This window comes from Sarcophilus harrisii, chromosome X, assembly GCF_902635505.1.
Source record: "Sarcophilus harrisii chromosome X, mSarHar1.11, whole genome shotgun sequence".
Lineage (NCBI taxonomy): Eukaryota > Metazoa > Chordata > Mammalia > Dasyuromorphia > Dasyuridae > Sarcophilus > Sarcophilus harrisii.
Window position 1 is genome coordinate 69,509,829 of NC_045432.1, and position 18,832 is coordinate 69,528,660.

Here is an 18,832-nt window from a genome sequence, read left to right on the forward strand (position 1 = left end):
CTTGGACTCTGCTGTCTTTAATTACAGGATCTTTCTAGTACCAAAGTACTAAAGGTAATGGGGAGAAATCTCCTCCAACAGCAACATCGCAAGGATTATGCATTTGATGGAACTTCTAGCACAGTTTCTCTACCCACTCTAGCTAGATACTTTTGGCCTGGCTCCATTTTGTGCTCTAAAGATTGATACACAGTGAGCGTTCCCTTTGTCTGCTGGGAGAAGAGAAAGGTCTAGAGTGGGGGGTAGAGGAGGAGGTGATAGTTTCAGTTATTTGAAGGGCCTTTATCAAAGGAGTATTACCTCCTTGGGCCCTGAGGGCAGATCTTGGAACAATGCTTTTGAGTTGCTAAGAGGCGATTTTGGGGGTAACTTTCTAAGAATTGTTGTGGTTCACTCCCCTCTGACTCTTCATGACCTCATTTGGGTTTTCTTGGGAAAGATTCTGGAGCGGTTTGCCATTTCCTTCTCCAGCTCATTTTACAAGTGAGGAAACTGAGGCAAATAGGGTGAAGTGGCTTGCCCAGCATCTCACAGCTAGCAGGAGTCTGAGGCAGTGTTGGAAGTCAGGTCTTCTTGATTACAGGCTCAACCCTCTACTCACTGAGCCATCAATTTCTCGGAATTAGAAGCACCTGAAAGTAGAAAAAGGGGGTCTGGGGAAGCAGTCCACTTCCTCTCCCTGGAGATAAGGAAGCAAAAGCTGAAGGTCCTGTTGTCTGGTTGGTTGTAGAGCAGATTTTTCTTTGGAGTGGCTTCTATTCAGTGGCCCTTAAAGGTTTATCCTACTCTAAAATTAGGGGCATTATACATTTCACCAGTTGTTTTTTCAGATATCTTTGATGACACATGTAGACATTTATTTATTGGAGTATGTATGTATACGTGCTCTCTGCTTTTATAATGTACATATTGTACGCACCTGAGACTTTCTCCTTTTAGTGAATCATTGTTTTCAGTACATGAAAGAAAAGTGGTGGTCTTTTCTTTTTCACAGACATGCATTATGTTATCTATAGATAATTGATGTTTCACAAGTATAATACTCATCTTTTTAATTCTTCTTTCTCATAATGTGAAGAAGATCCTCTGACTTGGGTAAATTTTATGCATCCAAGCTATACCATGAAAAAATATCAGAAATCAGTTGAAAATTTAGTTGAATTATTATTGAAAAGTAATCGATATTTTAAATTACACACTAGATTCATGAATAATATTAATAGTCTCCCTGGCCACTAGCTGAGATTTCCTTCCATCAAGTTGGTGCTAATCTATGCCAGAATTTTGACTTTTTTTCCTCCATCATTGGAATGATTCCTTGCAGGGCAGGGACTGTTTTGGCCTTTGATTGTATCCCCATGGATTAACACAGTTCTTGACCCATAGTATAAGCTTGATAAATGTTTATCGTCTGGGTGACTGACAAAAATATTTAAAATAAAAGGACATCGGCTTAAGTCATAACAGTATGGATTTTCAATATTGCAACCGATTTCACTTTTTACATGAAATGGATTAACTTAATGGGCTAAACACTTTTGATTATAAAATATAGTTTAGCCTCAGAAGGGACCTCCTAATAACCTCATGATCACTGTCCAAAAGGTTTTCAAAGTGTGATCCCTGGGGGCCCTGACACCCTTTCCTTGAGCACAATGCTTTTTTCATAATAATAGTAAGATTTTTTTGATTTTCAATAAAATAAACATTGATGAAAACTCCTTGAGGTCTTCAATCATTTTTAAGATTGGAAAGGAATCCTGAGACACTTTGCAGAGGGCAATCCTAGATCACAAAATTATACAATCTCAGAGCTGGGAGAATCCTTAAGAATTGCTTTATTATCTACTCATCAAGTGTTCTCTTGGTCTCTCCCTATAGAATCCTAAGGGGAGGGGACCCTACCCTTGGAGTTAGCTTACTACACTTTTGTACACAATTTGTAGTTATGAACCTTTCCTGTGTATCAAGACTGAGGAGCAGCGTATTTTGGGACAAAAAATATAGGCTATAGCTTGACTACTTAGAGTCACAATACCTTCAGCCTTAGCTTACTTTTAATGTATTTTGGTTCTGTGAGGAAGCAAGTTACATAATGTCTTTGTGACTTGGTATTATGCTACAGTTCCCTTTTATTGTCCTGACTCAGTTTCCCTAATTATCCTGACATGGTCCTGCCTTCTTTTTTTTTCCTTCAGTTTCCCTGCTTCTCAGTGCTGTCAAATCTCTCCTCCCTTTTTATCAGAATACTTGATAAGGATAAAAGATCTTATGTTTTAGAATATCAGAATGCCTCTCCCCATCCCAAGCTATTAGAATATCAGATACCGTCTTATCAAGATGCCTCTCCCCATGTCCAGGTGCCTCCCCTTGATTATGTCATCCCATCTCCAGTAGCTCATCCCACCCTGTCAGAGTCCCCTCAGCACCCTGACTCCGCCCCTGCCTCAGTCTACCCCCTGCATCTGAGCCATGTGTATAATAAGTGATTGAGAAGTCATATTGTTGGCTGCATTCTTGGAGACGATAGTCTCATTCAGCCCTGGGACCAAATCGTGGATCCATTTGGTTCTGTATATCTCTCCCATTTAATAAATTATTAAATAACTCTCTAATCTCTATCTTGCTCAGTTTCTCCAGCATTACCTTGGCAGTTCTAAGACTTTAAGTTGCATTTATCCATTATACAGAAAGTTGCTTCATTGGGAGTTTTGTATAATGATGGAATATTAGAGTTGGGAAGAGAGAGAAAGGAAAGGAGAGAAAGAAAGGGAGGAAGGCAGAACAAAAGAAGTTAAGCCCAAGTCTTTTAGTCTTCTGCTTTGTGTCCCTGGATCCAGGTAACCGAACTAGAAATGATAGAAATCTTGGGCAATGAATGCTCTGTCTTAGAATGTGTGATAGAGTCATCCAGGAAAGAGAGTCATATTTGACATGCACCCTATATTGACTATTAAAAACACTAGAAGAGGCCTGGGATAATAGTCTTGGGAGCTAAAAGAGCAGAACCTCCTAAGAAACATTGGGTACCTCATATATTCAGCTAAGTGGAAGCCTAAGAGAATGATGCTTTAGAAAATCTATTGAATGGAACCATTGGGATGACTTTCTCATCAGCATAACACTTACTGTCCATTAAAAAAAAAAAAAAGTATTTACTACCAATATGATCATGGTTGTCATTGTCTTTAAACAGTGTTGATTTAAATACTCAAATTAGCACAATATGTTGGCTTCAACTCCCTTGGCTTTCTAGGTTGCATTTGCATGAGGAAGCATCTCCTCAAAATATAGTCCTCATCCTTTAGAAGGATATGTTTTCTAGTTATGCCGATAAGGAATAAGGATTCTCGTGTCACCCGTGTTTGGACAGTAAAAACATCATGTTATTTCCATCCAAGTAGTTCACAATTTCCAAATTGGTCTGAGTCCAAAATTGTTTTTGTTTGTGGTAGAGAAACGTGAAAAGATAAACAACTCCGTAAAAATTTGTAGTCATTGTGGAACCTAGCAATTTTTAACATATCACAGTTGTACTACTATAGGGAGAAGTGTGATGTTTCAGTGCTAATCAGGAAGCAGTCCCTCAAGTGTGAGGTGGCGATTTCTCAGGAAAGCATTTAGAAATAACAAATACTATTTCAAAAAAGAGTAGCTCCTCATGTGGGTATTGCATTGAAAGTTTCTTGGCTATTAGAAAAGGTGAGTAGCTTCAGTGACCTATTGAATTGTTTTCGGCACTGGATTTCACTCATTGATTTTTCATTGTCAGTGGTAATTTCAAAAATTTGATCTCAGGTTTCATTCCTTCAACCAGAATATTCCTTGACCTCAAGGAGTCCATTTTCTAACTGGGGACACAACATGTAAATACCTAGATAAAGAGATTTATGTAGGCAAGGTCCTGTAAGGGAAGAATGAACAGGAAGGGAAGGAACTGAGTAAAAGAAATTTGAGTGACCAGGAACCCCTCCTGCAGAAAGTGAAATAAGACAGGGAAACTAAGAAGCAGAGTTGAGGAGGGACACCATTTCAGGCATGGAGGAAGAACCAGTACAGATACACGGAGATGGAAGATGAAGCACCATTTTTGAGGAACAACCAGTAGTTCTGTGTAGCTGGATCCTATAGGTGTGGACGAGAATAAAGCATAAGAAGACAGCAAAGCCTGAGTTTGAGGCCAAACTGAAGACTTTATCTTTGGCCCTGGGCATTTTTGGGAGCCACTGCAGTTCAGTGTAGAGGGCAACATGGTCAGCCCTGAAGACTTGAGGAAAAGACTTCGGCACCTGTGATGGTGACTGAGGAGGAATGCTTTCTCAGCAGGGAGGAATTTGAGGACAAGGCAGCTGAGATTTTCATTAGGAAAGGAAATTTCCTTCCAGAGTATCCCTTACAATAATAAAAGAATCCCTTTCCCTTAAACAAAAAAGTAGATTTGCTTTTCCAAAGCTGGCAAGGCATGGTTCTTAAGCTGCTTAGGCCTTTTTTCTTGCACTACCAAAATATTTCTGTTCAAATAGTGTGTTGTAGTTCAGTTCTTCATATGCTAGATATTCAAGTTTATATTCAAAGGTAATTTACACCTTGGAATGGATATTCTTCTGCTTGGTTTCTTGTTGTAAAGTCTTGCTTTCCAAGTTCTTTGATGATGCCTTTCTGTACTTTGGGGACCCGATTCTTACTTCCACTCCGTAGCAGAGTGGAGTAGTGCTGGGGGAGGCCGAGACTTGGCTTGATTCAGGCTAGCCCCAATGGGACTCGGGCCCAGCTTTCTTCCTCTGACGAGAGAGTTGGCCAAAGGAAATAACTTTAATGAACCTGGTGACTTTTATGTAGCTCTTTAAGTTTCATAAAGTGCTTTACATAGGTTGCCTCATTTAAGCCCCCAAACCACTTCTGAGATGGCTAGGACAGGTTTGCAGATGAGAACACGGAAACTGGAGAGTTCCAGTGATTTGCCTTTCATCACCCAGCTATTGAATGTTAAAGTTGGGATTTGAAGCCAAGTTCCCTTGACTCCAATTCCCTCCTTACTAGAGGGAGATAGTAGATTTTCAGATACTTTATGTATATTCATAGTGATGCCAATAATAGGATTATGAGACATAAGTCTTCTCTAATGTTGCCAGTAGACTCAGCAGTATTGAATTAGCAGATTCCTAGTAGTTAATGTTATCTCTGCTTCAATATAATAATATTGAATGAATCAACCATATAGATTAGAAAGTGTTGTAAAAGGGGTATGCAGTGGCCACCATGTCCAGCCAAATTAATCTGATTTTACTGCATATTAATTACAGTGATATTGTTGGTAATGGTAGTGATAATTAATGTTACACATTAGGTAAGAAGCAACGATTGATTTTGGTTCTCTTTCACTTATCTGTTTTGCTTAAGAGCTAGTATTTAATTTGCGGGGAAACCTCTAAACAGGTCTATATCTTTCTGTTTCTCCTCCTCCCTGAACTAATGAAATAAACACATTTATTGATTTCAGAATGAACTTTATTAATGTAGTTAATATGGCTTACTCTAATGTTGCAATTGTGTATTTTCAATTTTTTTTTCAGTTAAAAAGAACATCGATGTCCCAGAAGAAAAGAAAGTTGCTGCCAAGAAAAAAATTAAAGAATTGAGAATTTTGGATGGAAAAACTGCTCAGAATCTCTGTATGTAAATCATTCTTTGGGTTCCTTAACCCTCTTCCCCCATTTTTACTAAATTCTTTAAAGAAAACTGTGAATTCTTAACTTCTTCAAACATGAAATTATCAGCTCAGTGTTATGCTTTGCTTGTTTTCTTGAATATTCTTTTCTTCCAGCTAATTTTTGTCTATAGCTTTCCTGGGAGAAAGTATTTTCTCTTTTTTTAAGATCATTAAAAAACAGTTGCAATCATAGCTGATTTGTGATAAAATTGTTATAGATATTAAATGATTCTGAAAAAGGTTCCTTTGAGAACTTTACCTTCACAATATTTGTCTTCATTCTGCTGTCTTATTTTCTATTCCTTTCTATCTCTCTAAAAGGTATATAGGTGATCCTGCTGAATAGATGTACTTTTGCACAAAGATGGCAAATTTTCTGGTTTTTTTCTGTGCACACAGAGGACTCTGTATTCAAAATATAGTCTGATCTTTGAAACCTATAGCTAGCCAGTATACAGTTTGCAAAAGCAAATATGTAATTGATGTTCTTTATTGACGTATTCATCAAAGTCTTTAATATGGGATAATTTTCACTCTGGAGTCAAAACATGCTCAGTGGAATGTGATCAGTGGCTGGGTGGGTCTTTTGCTTATGTATCAGAGGTTTTTTTTTTTTTTTTTAAATATAACAACAGCATTTTTATTTTATCAATGACTGCAGTACTATATCAAGGTCCATTTTATCAAAGATTATTATGCAGGGAATATGAGTTGCTTTATGGGAGGATTCACTTGGATTCTCCCATTGACTGTAGTGGAGATATTGGGACTGGGCCCACACCACATCTAAAAAGTGTTTTTGTATACCATTATTCAGCATGTAATTAGCAGTTTCTCCGTAATAGTTCTAATAATGATGTTTTCTATTGGCCCTTGAAACCTAACTTAGTAGTTCTTAAACTCTAATCTCAGGACCTGTTTAAATCCTAAAATATTATTGAGAATCCCCCAAAGAGTTTTTTGTTTGAGTTATATCAATTAATATTTTTTGTGTTAAAAATTAAAAGGTCTTAGATAATTTTGAAAATGATGTTGACCTCTTGATATTTCGGGTATCATGCTTTGAGAAGCACTCCCCTAGATTACCTCGAAAATCAGGAGCTTTTTTTGATTTTCCAAGCAAGTGAATCACTCGCTTGACTAGTGTAGTTCTAGGCACCAAGAAAGGGTTTCAGAACTTTTGGCACAAATTTAAGTTCAGTGGAAAACTAAGATGAAAGGGTATTGCTTAAAAAAATAAAAAATACTTTCAGAGAAACTGTGGTACTTTGGTGTGTATAATTTGCAAATGGCTATAGGAAGACATAATGATATGTGTCCAGTTAAATAAATGCTTTACAGAGGAAACGGTGAGTCCAAATAGAAAGAAGTTCAGACCACTCTGGAGGAGTCCCAGCAGGGAGGCACCTAACATTGACTATTCAGACGCTTTGAATTTTTTGAGGAAAAGGAATTGTAGTACTAATGATATGGTTACTTAGTAGGTTACTATAACTTCATGCCTGAGAAAAAGAAATTGAGCTGTTATCTCTCAATCATCTGGGGATGCTTTTGACTATTTCCACTGGAGCTCCTGCTTTGAGATGAAAGGAAACACCCTAGGAACAGAAGCCTTGTCACTTTGGCTTTATTTGTAATAAATATATATATATCAGTATTGAATCTTGGGCTCCAAGACCACAACATTTGTCTTGGTCTTGGTCACATTGACTCGTAACAGCTTTTAATAACAAGTATGGATCTCATGATTAGAAGTGGCTCTTGCTTATGTGATGAAAATAAAAACAAAAATGTGAAATATGCATTGAAAGGTTTGATTTTTAATATTGAGATTAATTTTTATGAAATCTCTTATTTTAGCTATCTTCTTGGGTTCTTATCGCATGTCTTACGAAGATATAAAAAACATCATTTTGGAGGTGAATGAAGACATGTTGAGTGAGTCCTTAATTCACGTAAGTCAAATTGGTTCATAATGTTTACTTCATTGTGCAGAAGATTTTTCTAGGTTATTGTTTCCTTATCGAGGGGAAAGCTTTAAATGTCCAATGTTGTATATTCAGTTAACACTAAGTTAGGAGTATTGAGGAGCATTTGTAAGAATTATGCACGTGGAGCTGTATTTTTTTATTTCTGGAACAAATGATTATCAAGTGCTTGTGCACAGGTGAAAGGACCTTTGCTATGACCTGTTCTTCTCTCCTATCTCCCCCTTCCCTTCTTGATTTGTTCATTTGGAGATAGCATGATATCATGCTGTTATTTTGTGTAAGTTACCATTTAGTGGGAACCTGAAAGTCTCTTGGGGTACCTTGCACTGTGCTTCTGTACTTCAAGCACCATGACACTCCTGCTTCATTGTATGGGAATATGCAATTGCATCATGACTTATTAGATCTCTGGACGTGAGAAATACCAAGCAAGTCTTTCATGAGCTTGTACAGTGTTTCTCTTATTCCCATTAAGATACACATACACAACAAATACACTTAGAGGCATTCTTTTGTGGATTAAATATAGCAGAAAAATGATCCCTGACATTGCTGTGTGTTACAAGCAGTCATTGTGTATATCACTTGGATTCCAGCAATATCATATTGCATCATTTTAAATACTTAACTTTGAGCTCTTCTTGCAGTGGAGACTCCTTCCCTGTGGGCTCTTTTCCTTTTCCCTTTTGCTGCATCCTTTGGTTCTTCCCTGTTCCAGACTTTGGACACACATTGCACTTGATTCTACTTAGACTCAATCTAATTAAAACCTGTTTGTCCTTTCAATTAGCCTCTGACTGAATGTGCCAACAGGAAAGTCAGAATCTTCCTTAACTTGGTTCTCTGTGTTTCTTGCACTGTGTCACAATGGTGAAAAGAGTACCTTTGCATAATCCCTCTTAGTACAAAAGCTGTTTCTTTGCTAGGAAGAAAGTGGGCCAGAATGAAGTGGTCCTAAAATAAGAAACATACTGGAAACATAGAGTGATAATAACACACAATTTTGTCCCTTACATAAGTTAGACTATGATGAGTTCTAAATGATTGTTATTAAAAATAAGCTCTATAGAAGTTCACGCAGGGAAGAAATCCTCATGGTTTACTTTGACCAGTGAAGTCTTAGGATACAGTATAGCTAACACTGATTAGACACCCACTCTGTACAAAACACTATACTAAACCCTGCAGGGGCTGCCAGGTTGAGCAATGCTGTAGTTCGTGCTGTTAAGAAGATAACAAAATGCCTCTTGTAATTCACGGTAACATTTGATAAACTCTAGTTCAAAGTACCATGTAATAAGTACATTAGAAACATATAAAGAAAGGTACTTCATGAAGAAAAAGCTTTGTGGGAGAAATTGCATTTAGGATGAATTTTCAGGAGGCATAGGAATTAATTCGATGAAGTGGAAGAGGTCGGTCAATCTATGCTTACAGGAAAAACCTGAGCAAGGGTATGGAGGTGGAGGGTGCAGTATGGGTTTGAATTTAGAGATTTGGTTGGGGGTGGTAATAGGAGATAAGACTGCAGAGTGAAGTTACCAGCTTTTAGAGAAAATTCAACTTTACATGGGAGCCAGAAGAATGTTGGGTTTTTTTGTTTGTTTTTATGGGAGAGTAACTACCAAGTATCAGATTAGAAATAGAGATTCAGAGTAGCTTCAAGAGGCCTTGAATGCCATCCTAAGGATTTTTGACAATTTGAAGATATTTGTAAAATCCTAAAGATGTTTTTAACAGGAAAACAACACAATCAGATGGTATTTCAGAAAGATGGTCTTCTGGTGTCCTATAGAATTTTTTAAAGGGAGATTTGAGAGCCAAGAGATTGAGTTAGGCCCACATTGAAACCACCATAGTAGGACTGACTAAAAGTAGCAGGTGGAAGAAGCTTTACACTGGAGGAAGTGACAGATGTGTTTTTTCATTGCTGGAGATTAGGAAAAGGTATGATTCTGAGTCAAAAGTAGATTAAAAATCATTCTGAAATTTCAGAACTGGATAACAGCAAGACATGTGGAAGCCACATGATAGGGAGTGGGTATTTTTTGGAGTGGATCAGTAGAAAGTAGAGGTTTTATACATGTTGAGTATAGACATGATTTAGTGAACCTGTAAGCAGAAATCTGAGACAGGCAAAGAGGAGTCATCCTTGGAGAAATTTTGGAATCTTAGCATCAGAGATTTAGGGCTAGAAGGGAACCTAACCTCCCCGATTTTATGTAGGAGAAAACTGTGCCTGAAACCATTAAGTCACTCATCCTAGTTCACAGCAGATAGTAGCAGAGCCAAGATTCAAACTGAGATCCTTTGACTCCCAATTCACACAGCAATAGAGATGATAGTTGACACTATGAGAATGGATTTTTTTTTAAAGAGGGCAGAGAGAATAACTTTGAGAGTACCTCTGTTTTAGCTTCGGAAGTTCAAATCAGAGATAGTGAATCAGTCAGAAGGGCAGAAGAACTAAGTCACTCTACCATGGTGAACGAATAGGCTTTCTGGATGAGAGAGTAGCTAGGTAGATAGAATCATCCATGGGGGATGTTGTAGGGATAGAGCACCATAAAGTCAAGAGAAATCATTCTCTTTTGGCACCTTATTTGTTGGGATTCGGACAGTTCTGTTAATATAGTACATGCCTTCTGACTCTTTTATTCCACCGTACATCCCGAGCTTGTGGATTCCTGAAGTGAAATTTCCATTTATTCTAAAACCTTTGACTACTAATTGAGAAACTGTGTTCTAGGACGAGCTGCACCCCTGCTGGACCTGTATGTGTTGTTTGTTTTCTCTCCATTCTCCGCTCACATTTTCTTTCCATCTCTTCCTTGCATTGCTCCAAATGAACCGCCATCTTTATTCTCCTGGGTGCTCATTTTGTGCCTTAGCAGAAGAGAAATAAAGCCCCTGGGCTCTCCTTTCATCTCTGGACCTAGAGAAATGCCTCCATGGAGGATATCTTGCCACTGCTTCTTATGGATAGTCTGGTCTCCTTCCTCTCTCATTTATAGATGATATATGTTTGTGCAGGACATTGTACTTTGCTAGAGCCTTCTGGCTGTATGGCACAGCCACATCAAAGCAGTACCTCCTTTCTTGCCACATGAATCTTTTCCAGGTGTGGTGTCACATGACATCAAATCACATCATCTTTTAAATCTGTTGTTCAGCAGAGGCAATGCTGACAAGAATGCTTTCCTTGGCCTGCAGGCCACACTGTACCTATCATCAAATACAGGTGACTGTCTCTTCTACCTTAGAGGGGAAAATAGTTCCTGCAAGTCCCCCACTTAACTCATTTTAGAGCATAATTATTCCTACAAACAGAATCCCATTGTACTTCATATAATTGTTTTTACATTCACAGTTAATAGACTCATTCTCCCCCTTCCCCCCACCTATATTTCCAGTTATTATTCTATTTAGATCAGTCAGTCAACATTTATGAAGTACTTACTATGTCCCAGGTCCTGCGTTTAAGTTCTGGGGACACCAAGAAAGCCAAAAAGGAAGTCTTTGCCCTCAAGGAGCTCACAATTTAGCTGGGAAAGATAACACATAAAAAGAAGTTAAAAGAGGGAAGGGAGGGAGCATGTTCCCTTGCATGAGGGTACAATGATGTCCAGAGAAATGTTACTATGTGGGAAATGCTGAAATAACTCCCCTGGGCATCATCCTTAATTTGAGGATCCAGTTGGAGGGAGGGAGGGAATCTAGGGATAGGGGCAGCTGAAGATATATGAGTTTTAAAGTTGATGTCAATTTGCTGGATGAAGGGATTCTGAAGAGCATCAAACACTGAAATGTGTGTGTATTTATCTGTCCCTTTATGTCTCTCATGCAATTTGGTGCATCCAAGGTCTATGACTTCCAAAGACACAGAGTATATCAGTTAAGTCTAGAGTTCCAGTAAGGTTGTAGAACTTCAGTGCATTTTTCTGTTAATTAAGAACTTATGTTAACCAAGTTCATTTTCATGGTTCTTTAGGGGGAAATGAAATATTGTCAGTAATAGTAACAATAATTAAATATTTTTTACAGTTCATCTTCATTGTGAAATGTGTAATTAATTACTTTTAATGAGATGATAAAAAATATGAAAAGCATTTTATCAAAATACTTTGGGTGTTTTCATCCTCTTGCTTCCACATTTCTTAATTCACTGGTCTTTTGTAGCTCCTCTTGGCTTCCTTCCTAGCTATTTTCTTTCACCCAGCTATCTTTTTTCATTTCTTTGGGTCCTTTGACATATCTCTCTGTCTAATTTAATGGCTGCTTTTTTCCATGTATTTTTTTCCCTTTATATTTCTACCTCTTCATACGTCTTCCATATTCATGTGATACAACCACCACCTTTGTCTGGTTATATTCATATTTTAAGATATCAGTGTGCCGCAGAGACTGTCTCTTGTCCTTTTCTTCAACTCCACAACATGATGGTCTCTCTTTCTGATCATACTTGTCCTCAAAAAGATCTTTAATACCATTTCCTAAGTGTAAGTCATCCCTGGTAATCTGCCATGAGCTAATTAGCCCCACTGTGCATTTTTCCATTGCCCTTAAAAAGCTGTCTATACTCAGTGGTGATCACAAATATGTAGCTCTCGAGTCTTAAAGCAGTTGCCTCTTTAGGCAAGAAACTTCTTCCCATTGTTACAATTTTGTTCTTAACTTTATACCTGTACTTATGCCATGGTGACTTACACTTAGGAAATATTTCTTTATACAATCTGTAAAGAGGCTGTTTCCAAAGGCCTCTAGGGTCACTTTGAGCTTGAAATCCATGACCCCTTGAAATAAAGCACTTTGTTCATCAACAACCAAGTGTCCTTTCTTAATTACATGTGACCTTGTCTTTTTTTTACCCATTGCTACCTTTTTGGGGTGAGGAGTGGAGCTTTATTGGATCCTTAGCTCTTAGCACAGTGCTTAAAAAATTAGGACACACATTAAATGCTTGTTCACCAACTGACAATATTTTCCCTGAGTGTGAGTGATAAGCCATTAAATGACACAAACAAAGCAAAGACTTTTCTTTTTCCATTAATAATTTTTTTTAAAAAAATTGAAAAATATAGAACCAGACTAGGAGATAGGGGGATATTTACCAAGAAGAAGATATTGGTCACAACTCAGTGTATATACTAAGTCATAAGGAAGTATAAAGAGCAAGGAGCCGCCATTCATCACCTTGGTATCTAGGAGCGATGCCTACGTAAGATGAGACACGGTCCCTCTCTCATGTGCATACGACCTCCGATATAGAAACCCATATACAAGTAACTGTCAGTGCTACATATGATCACTATAGGATGGAGAGATAAAGAAAAAGGGGCTTTGGGGGGGATAGTGGGGTTTGGAGAGGGGAAGGGTCTTACATGTAGTAGCATTTCATATCGCTCTGAAAGGATTTCAGCAAGCAGAGATATGGGGAGCAAGAAGGTTTGGGATGTTCTGGGAATAGGGAACTTGGCTACAGATTGAAGAGGCTTAGGTCCTTTCTTCTTCCTTTATTCCAGTTATGGGATGTCATTCCTCTTGCTGTTACCTATAATTCCCGGTTCATAGTAGCTTTGCATTGAATTCTCAGTACTTGAACCTACACTGTTGAAACTCAGCAGGTTCATTCTAGTGGTAGAGATAATGAGATAGACTTGAAAATCCTTTGTAACTTGTGGCTCTTTTGTTTTGACTTGGATTAATAGGACTACGAATATGGGTATAGGAACCGAGCTTATAGATGTCTCTTGATGGGGAGAAATAGGGGAGCAACCTTCTCTACATGTGGTGGGAAAGTCAGAGTTGAAATTTCTGATGCTAAATCCATCTCTGGTCTAAACTAGGTGGTAGCATTTTCTGTAAGTGAGCAATAGACTGCAGTATTCTCTTTCCCATTTAACTATTAGAGTATATATTTTGTCCTAGCCTGGGTAGCGTTGTCTGTCAAGCTAAAAGGCCATGAGACAACATGGCTCAGTGGGGAAAGAGCCGGCTTTCTGGTCAGGAAACCCTCAGCAAGTCCCAAATTGCCAATGCCCCGGGAATCTTTCTAAATTGCAGAGCTTTCTTCTCCTAGTTATGAGATGCCCTGGAAAGAGAGAGTGTTTCTTCTCCAGAGTTCCCTATACTCATGAAATCACGTTTTGTATTTGGATTGTTTTTCAGTTCTGCTCAATTTCTTGTCACCCCATTTGGGGTTTTCTCAACAAAGATATTGGAGTAGTTTGCCATTTCCTTCTCCAGTTCATTTTGTGTGAGGAAAGTGAGGCAAACGGTGAATTGACTTGCTCATGTTCACACAGAGAGTAAGTATCTAAGTCCAGATTTCAGATCTGGAAGATCAGTCTTCTTGATCCAGACCCAGCAATCTATCCATCGTACCATTTAGTTGCCCTGATGAAATCACGGGTCCAAGCTAAAAAATAAAATGAAGGACAGTACAATTATGAGATCCTCTTTTCCCTAGTATGTACTTAGGTACTTTTTGCATAATGCTTTTTCCTTTTACATAAAGTTGAAAGGGAGCTGAGCAAAAACACGGTTCAAGTTAGATTTCACTTTTCATCACTGTTTTCACTCATGATTTCAAGTGACTTGAGAGAAATGAAAGTGCTTTTTTAAAAAAAAAATCCTTTGATTTCAGAAATTTCAATGGTAATATTTAAAAGGTTATGAAGGTACAATTTTTTAATGTTTTATTTTCAGTAAGAATTATATGAACTCCTAAAACTAAATTTGTAGGACATCTGATACTGGCATAAAGAAAATAAATTAATATGACTTGTTTACAGATCTGCTTGTTATCATTTTCCCTACCACTGAAGTCACTCAGATTGAACTGCCAGTTCTGAGAGGAAAACTAATAATAGCTCTTAAATTGCAAATATCCTCAGTCATATATTGTATAAAGTATAGCCTGTCACTATGAATTACAAAGGTTCATTGGTTGGGGTTTGGGTTTCTGTTACTTGTTTTTGAAGTTTCATATTTCTAGTAACTTACTGTTAGTGAGTAGAGCACTTTTTGTTTTTAAAGACCAAATTCATGCTTTAACAAGAAGCCCTGTATTGCTGTCTTTGTTGTCAGATGAGCCTTCCTATTGGATCTGAGATTCTTGTACAAGATTTTGACTCTGGGCAAGTCACTTAACCCAAGTTATTTTGAGAAGGAGAAGGAGAAGGAACATATTTTTAAACAAGAGGAAAAAATTCTATAAAAAGCCCTCTGCATTGATGGTTGAGTTTGTATGGCAATTAGAAGCACTAAATCTCTTATAAAGGGATAGACTTGAGATTTCTATCCCAGAATAGAGGGTTAACTTTCAAAATCAAGAATATTTAGATGAACTTTGCATATCATATCTCAGTGCCCAAAGATGAAAATTTGCTATATTAGTCTCATCTACCTTTCTTTACATCCCTCTCCTATTTCTTTCTCCTGCATTAATATAACTATTTTTCCCAAATAAAAAAAAAAAATTAGAGGAATTGTGCAAAGACAGACATGTTCATCTAGTCCTTGTCTTTGAAATGCAGAGTAACTTATATTATTTTGAATATTTGTAATCATAATTATTATGTACCTTTGTTTAGGATAAAATTCTAAAATTTTCCCACTTAAACCAAAAGTTTTAAAATATATTTGATGCATTCCCATTTCCTGAAAAATATAAAAGATCAAATCTTTCTGGTGAGAGTTCTTAGACTGGATGATTTGTGCTAGAAGTATAAGCCACAGTCTCTACCCTCATTTAACTTATTATATAAAAGGGGAGAGAAATTCTGTGTGAATGTAAATAGTCAATGTAAAACAGGCAAAAATATTTCATTTACACTGGCTAGAAATGGCATAGGACCAGGTCCTGGTTAATTGCCAAGACAGTGAAATAATTTCTTTTGGGATGGTTAAAGAAAGCAAGGGAAGAGTTGAGTTTGGAATTGGGTCCTGTTAAATTTGCATAGGAAAAGGTCAGACTGACATTCCCAGTGGCTACTTTGGTCTTCTCCAACTGATAGTCTAGGTATATTTGCAGGACAGTGAATAAAACATTTGGGATAGAGTGAAGTGTTTGTAAAGGTGAATACTTTTAGGACAGACTGATGGGTGTGAGATTCTGAAGAACATTGAATGCACTGGTAAGGAATTTGGGCTTCATCTTGGGAGAAATAGAAAATTCTAAGAATGGACAACATTTAGATGCATATCGTCACCAGTCCCCACCCCTACCCCACATATACACAAGATAACTTTAGCGAAGAAAGAACTTACAACTGAGTGGCTGGGGGTTGGGATGGGAGGTAGAGCAAAAACATGGATTTGGGAAATGGAGAATTCTGTTTGAGGAACAGCAAGGAACTTGGAGCTTCCGGAATGATTGGTGGGCACATGGAGGAGAGTATTGTGGTAAAAGAGTGGAAAGTGATCAGTCACCAAGGACAAATGCTTCAGATGTGTCAGGAAGCATGAAGATTTGAGAGGGTCAGTTGTTCCTGTAGATCTGCTTAAAAAGTGTCCTTGCCCCATTGGTTGTTTTTACTAAAAAACAGGGTCCTTGATTAGATGGCTTCCAGATCTTGTTTAACTTGTCTTTTTCAGTGATTAACCATTCATTTTAAATCAATATTAAATGCTTTTAATGATTATTGCTTTATAATATAGTTTAAGTACTGATTTTCCTTTGTTCCTTCTTTTAAGAAAATATTTCCCTAGAATTCATAGGCCTTTTATAATTATTTTGCCTCATTTTATAACATAATCCTTTGGTAATTTGGCATAGCATGAGGTGAACAATATTATTTACAAGTGTCATCGTTTTTATCATTTTGAAATGGTACAATAAACATCTGTCCAATTATTTAAACCATCTTTTATTTCTATGTAGAGTGTGGTGTTGTTTTATTTGTATATATTTTGAGTGTGTCTTGGTTGTTCATCTGACAGATATTTAATGCATTTTAAAATTATTATAAGTGGAATTTCTTCTTTCTTGTCAAGTGTTGTTTTTAATAAATGGAAAGACTGATTATTTTTGTGGGTTTATTTTACATTCTGGTACTTGCCGAAGTTATTCATTGTTTCTGTATACAGAAAATTAATTAGACTTAAGATAACAAGGGAAGCCATCAAATGGGGGAAAACATGTTTGTATCAAATTTCCATGAAAAGGATTTGTTATCAAAGACTTATTAACAGTTGGCATATATGGGGTGTCTCTTTAAGTTTCAGTATATAGTTTTAAGCTTTAGTAACTTAATTACGTTATTTAGACTCCACTTAAAACTCTTTTTCCAACGCCACTTTCTGATTATAATTTTTATTGTGTTGTGGTCAATAAAAGATTATTTAATGGTTCTGGTGTTCCATGTATGTTTGTTTAAATAAAAACATGAAAGAACAATAAATAACATTGCTAAAGAACATGTGTCAAAGAATAAATCACAAAAACAATAGTTAATTTTCTCAAAATAACTACAGTAAGCCAACATACTAGAATACTTGGAATGCAGCCAAAGAACCAGTCTTTGGGGGGAAAGTTTATATCTCTAAACACTTTCATCAACAGAGCAGAGGAAGCACAGACCTCTGAATTGGGCTTATGACTAAAAAGCCAAATAAACATTAAAATAACAATACATATACACCATTATTTAAAATGAAAGAGTACCAATTACTGACATCAAAATGAAAAAAAATTCTCAACAAATGAAAAAGTAATTGAAATCATTAGAAAGTACTTTGCCCATCTACATTCTAATAAAACTGATGATTTAAATAAAATGAGTGAATTTTTTTTAATACAGAAAGCTTAGATGAACAGAATAAGAAATGCAAGATTTTCATAAACAAATCTCTGCCATGAATGAACTTCCAAAAGAAGGACCTTGACCATCACCTTGATTTTTAAATTAATTGTATTAAACGTTCACTGAGCAATCGATTTCAGAATTGCTGAAATAGGAACATAAGAAATCCTACCAGATTCTTTCTATGGACAAATTTAATCTTAATACATAAACCAGTTAGAATCAGTAAAAATTAAACTATAGGATCAGTACAAAAAAATTGAAATAAAATATTAGCAAAGAAGCTATAGCAGTATGTCTCAATAGGATATCCAGTTTGGTTTTATAACAAGAATGAAATGTTGGTTCGATATCAAGAAAATTTTTTTTTTATTTTTTATTTTTTTATTTAATAGCCTTTTATTTACAGGATATATGCATGGGTAACTTTACAGCATTAACAATTTCTAAACCTCTTGTTCCAATTTTTCACCTCTTACCCACCACTCCCTCCCCCAGATGGCAGGATGACCAGTAGATGTTAAGTACATTAAAATATAAATTAGATACACAATAAGTATACATGACCAAAACGTTATTTTGCTGTACAAAAAGAATCAGACTCTGAAATAGTGTACAATTAGCTTGTGAAGGAAATCAAAAATGCAGGTGGGCATAAATATAGGGATTGGGAATTCAATGTAATGGTTTTTAGTCATCTCCCAGAGTTCTTTTTCTGGGCATAACTGGTTCAGTTCATTACTGCTCCATTGGAAATGATTTGGTTGATCTCGTTGCTGAGGATGGCCAGGTCCATCAGAACTGGTCATCATATAGTATTGTTGTTGAAGTATATAATGATCTCCTGGTCCTGCTCATTTCACTCAGCATCAGTTCGTGTAAGTCTCTCCAGGCCTTTCTGAAATCATCCTGTTGGTCATTTCTTACAGAACAGTAATATTCCATAATATTCATATACCACAATTTATTCAGCCATTCTCCAACTGATGGACATCCATTCAGTTTCCAGTTTCTAGCCACTACAAAAAGGGCTGCCACAAACATTCGTGCACATACAGGTCCCTTTCCCTTCTTTATAATCTCTTTGGGATATAATCCCAGTAGAGACACTGCTGGATCAAAGGGTATGCACAGTTTGGATATCAAGAAAATTATAAATATACTAGGTTACATCAATAAGAATGATTTTAAAAGTATATGTATCGGTAGGTACAGTAAAAAAAAACCCTCAACATTCATTGTCCATTTGTCTTGGGGGGTAAGCAGAAAAATAAATGGATACTATCAAATAGTATCTGTCTAAAGAGTTTGCATTGTATGTACTG

At 36.8% G+C, this 18,832-nt stretch overlaps 1 protein-coding gene across 1 annotated transcript in view; it reads left to right on the forward strand.

Moving 5' to 3' along the window:
- Positions 1-18,832, forward strand: part of DIAPH2 (diaphanous related formin 2) — an 868,850-nt gene that overhangs the window by 350,496 nt on the left and 499,522 nt on the right. The window contains exons 18-19 of the mRNA XM_031944530.1: positions 5,574-5,672; positions 7,571-7,665. Of these exons, the coding sequence (XP_031800390.1) occupies positions 5,574-5,672; positions 7,571-7,665 (194 nt within the window). The remainder of the gene's footprint in view (positions 1-5,573; positions 5,673-7,570; positions 7,666-18,832) is intronic.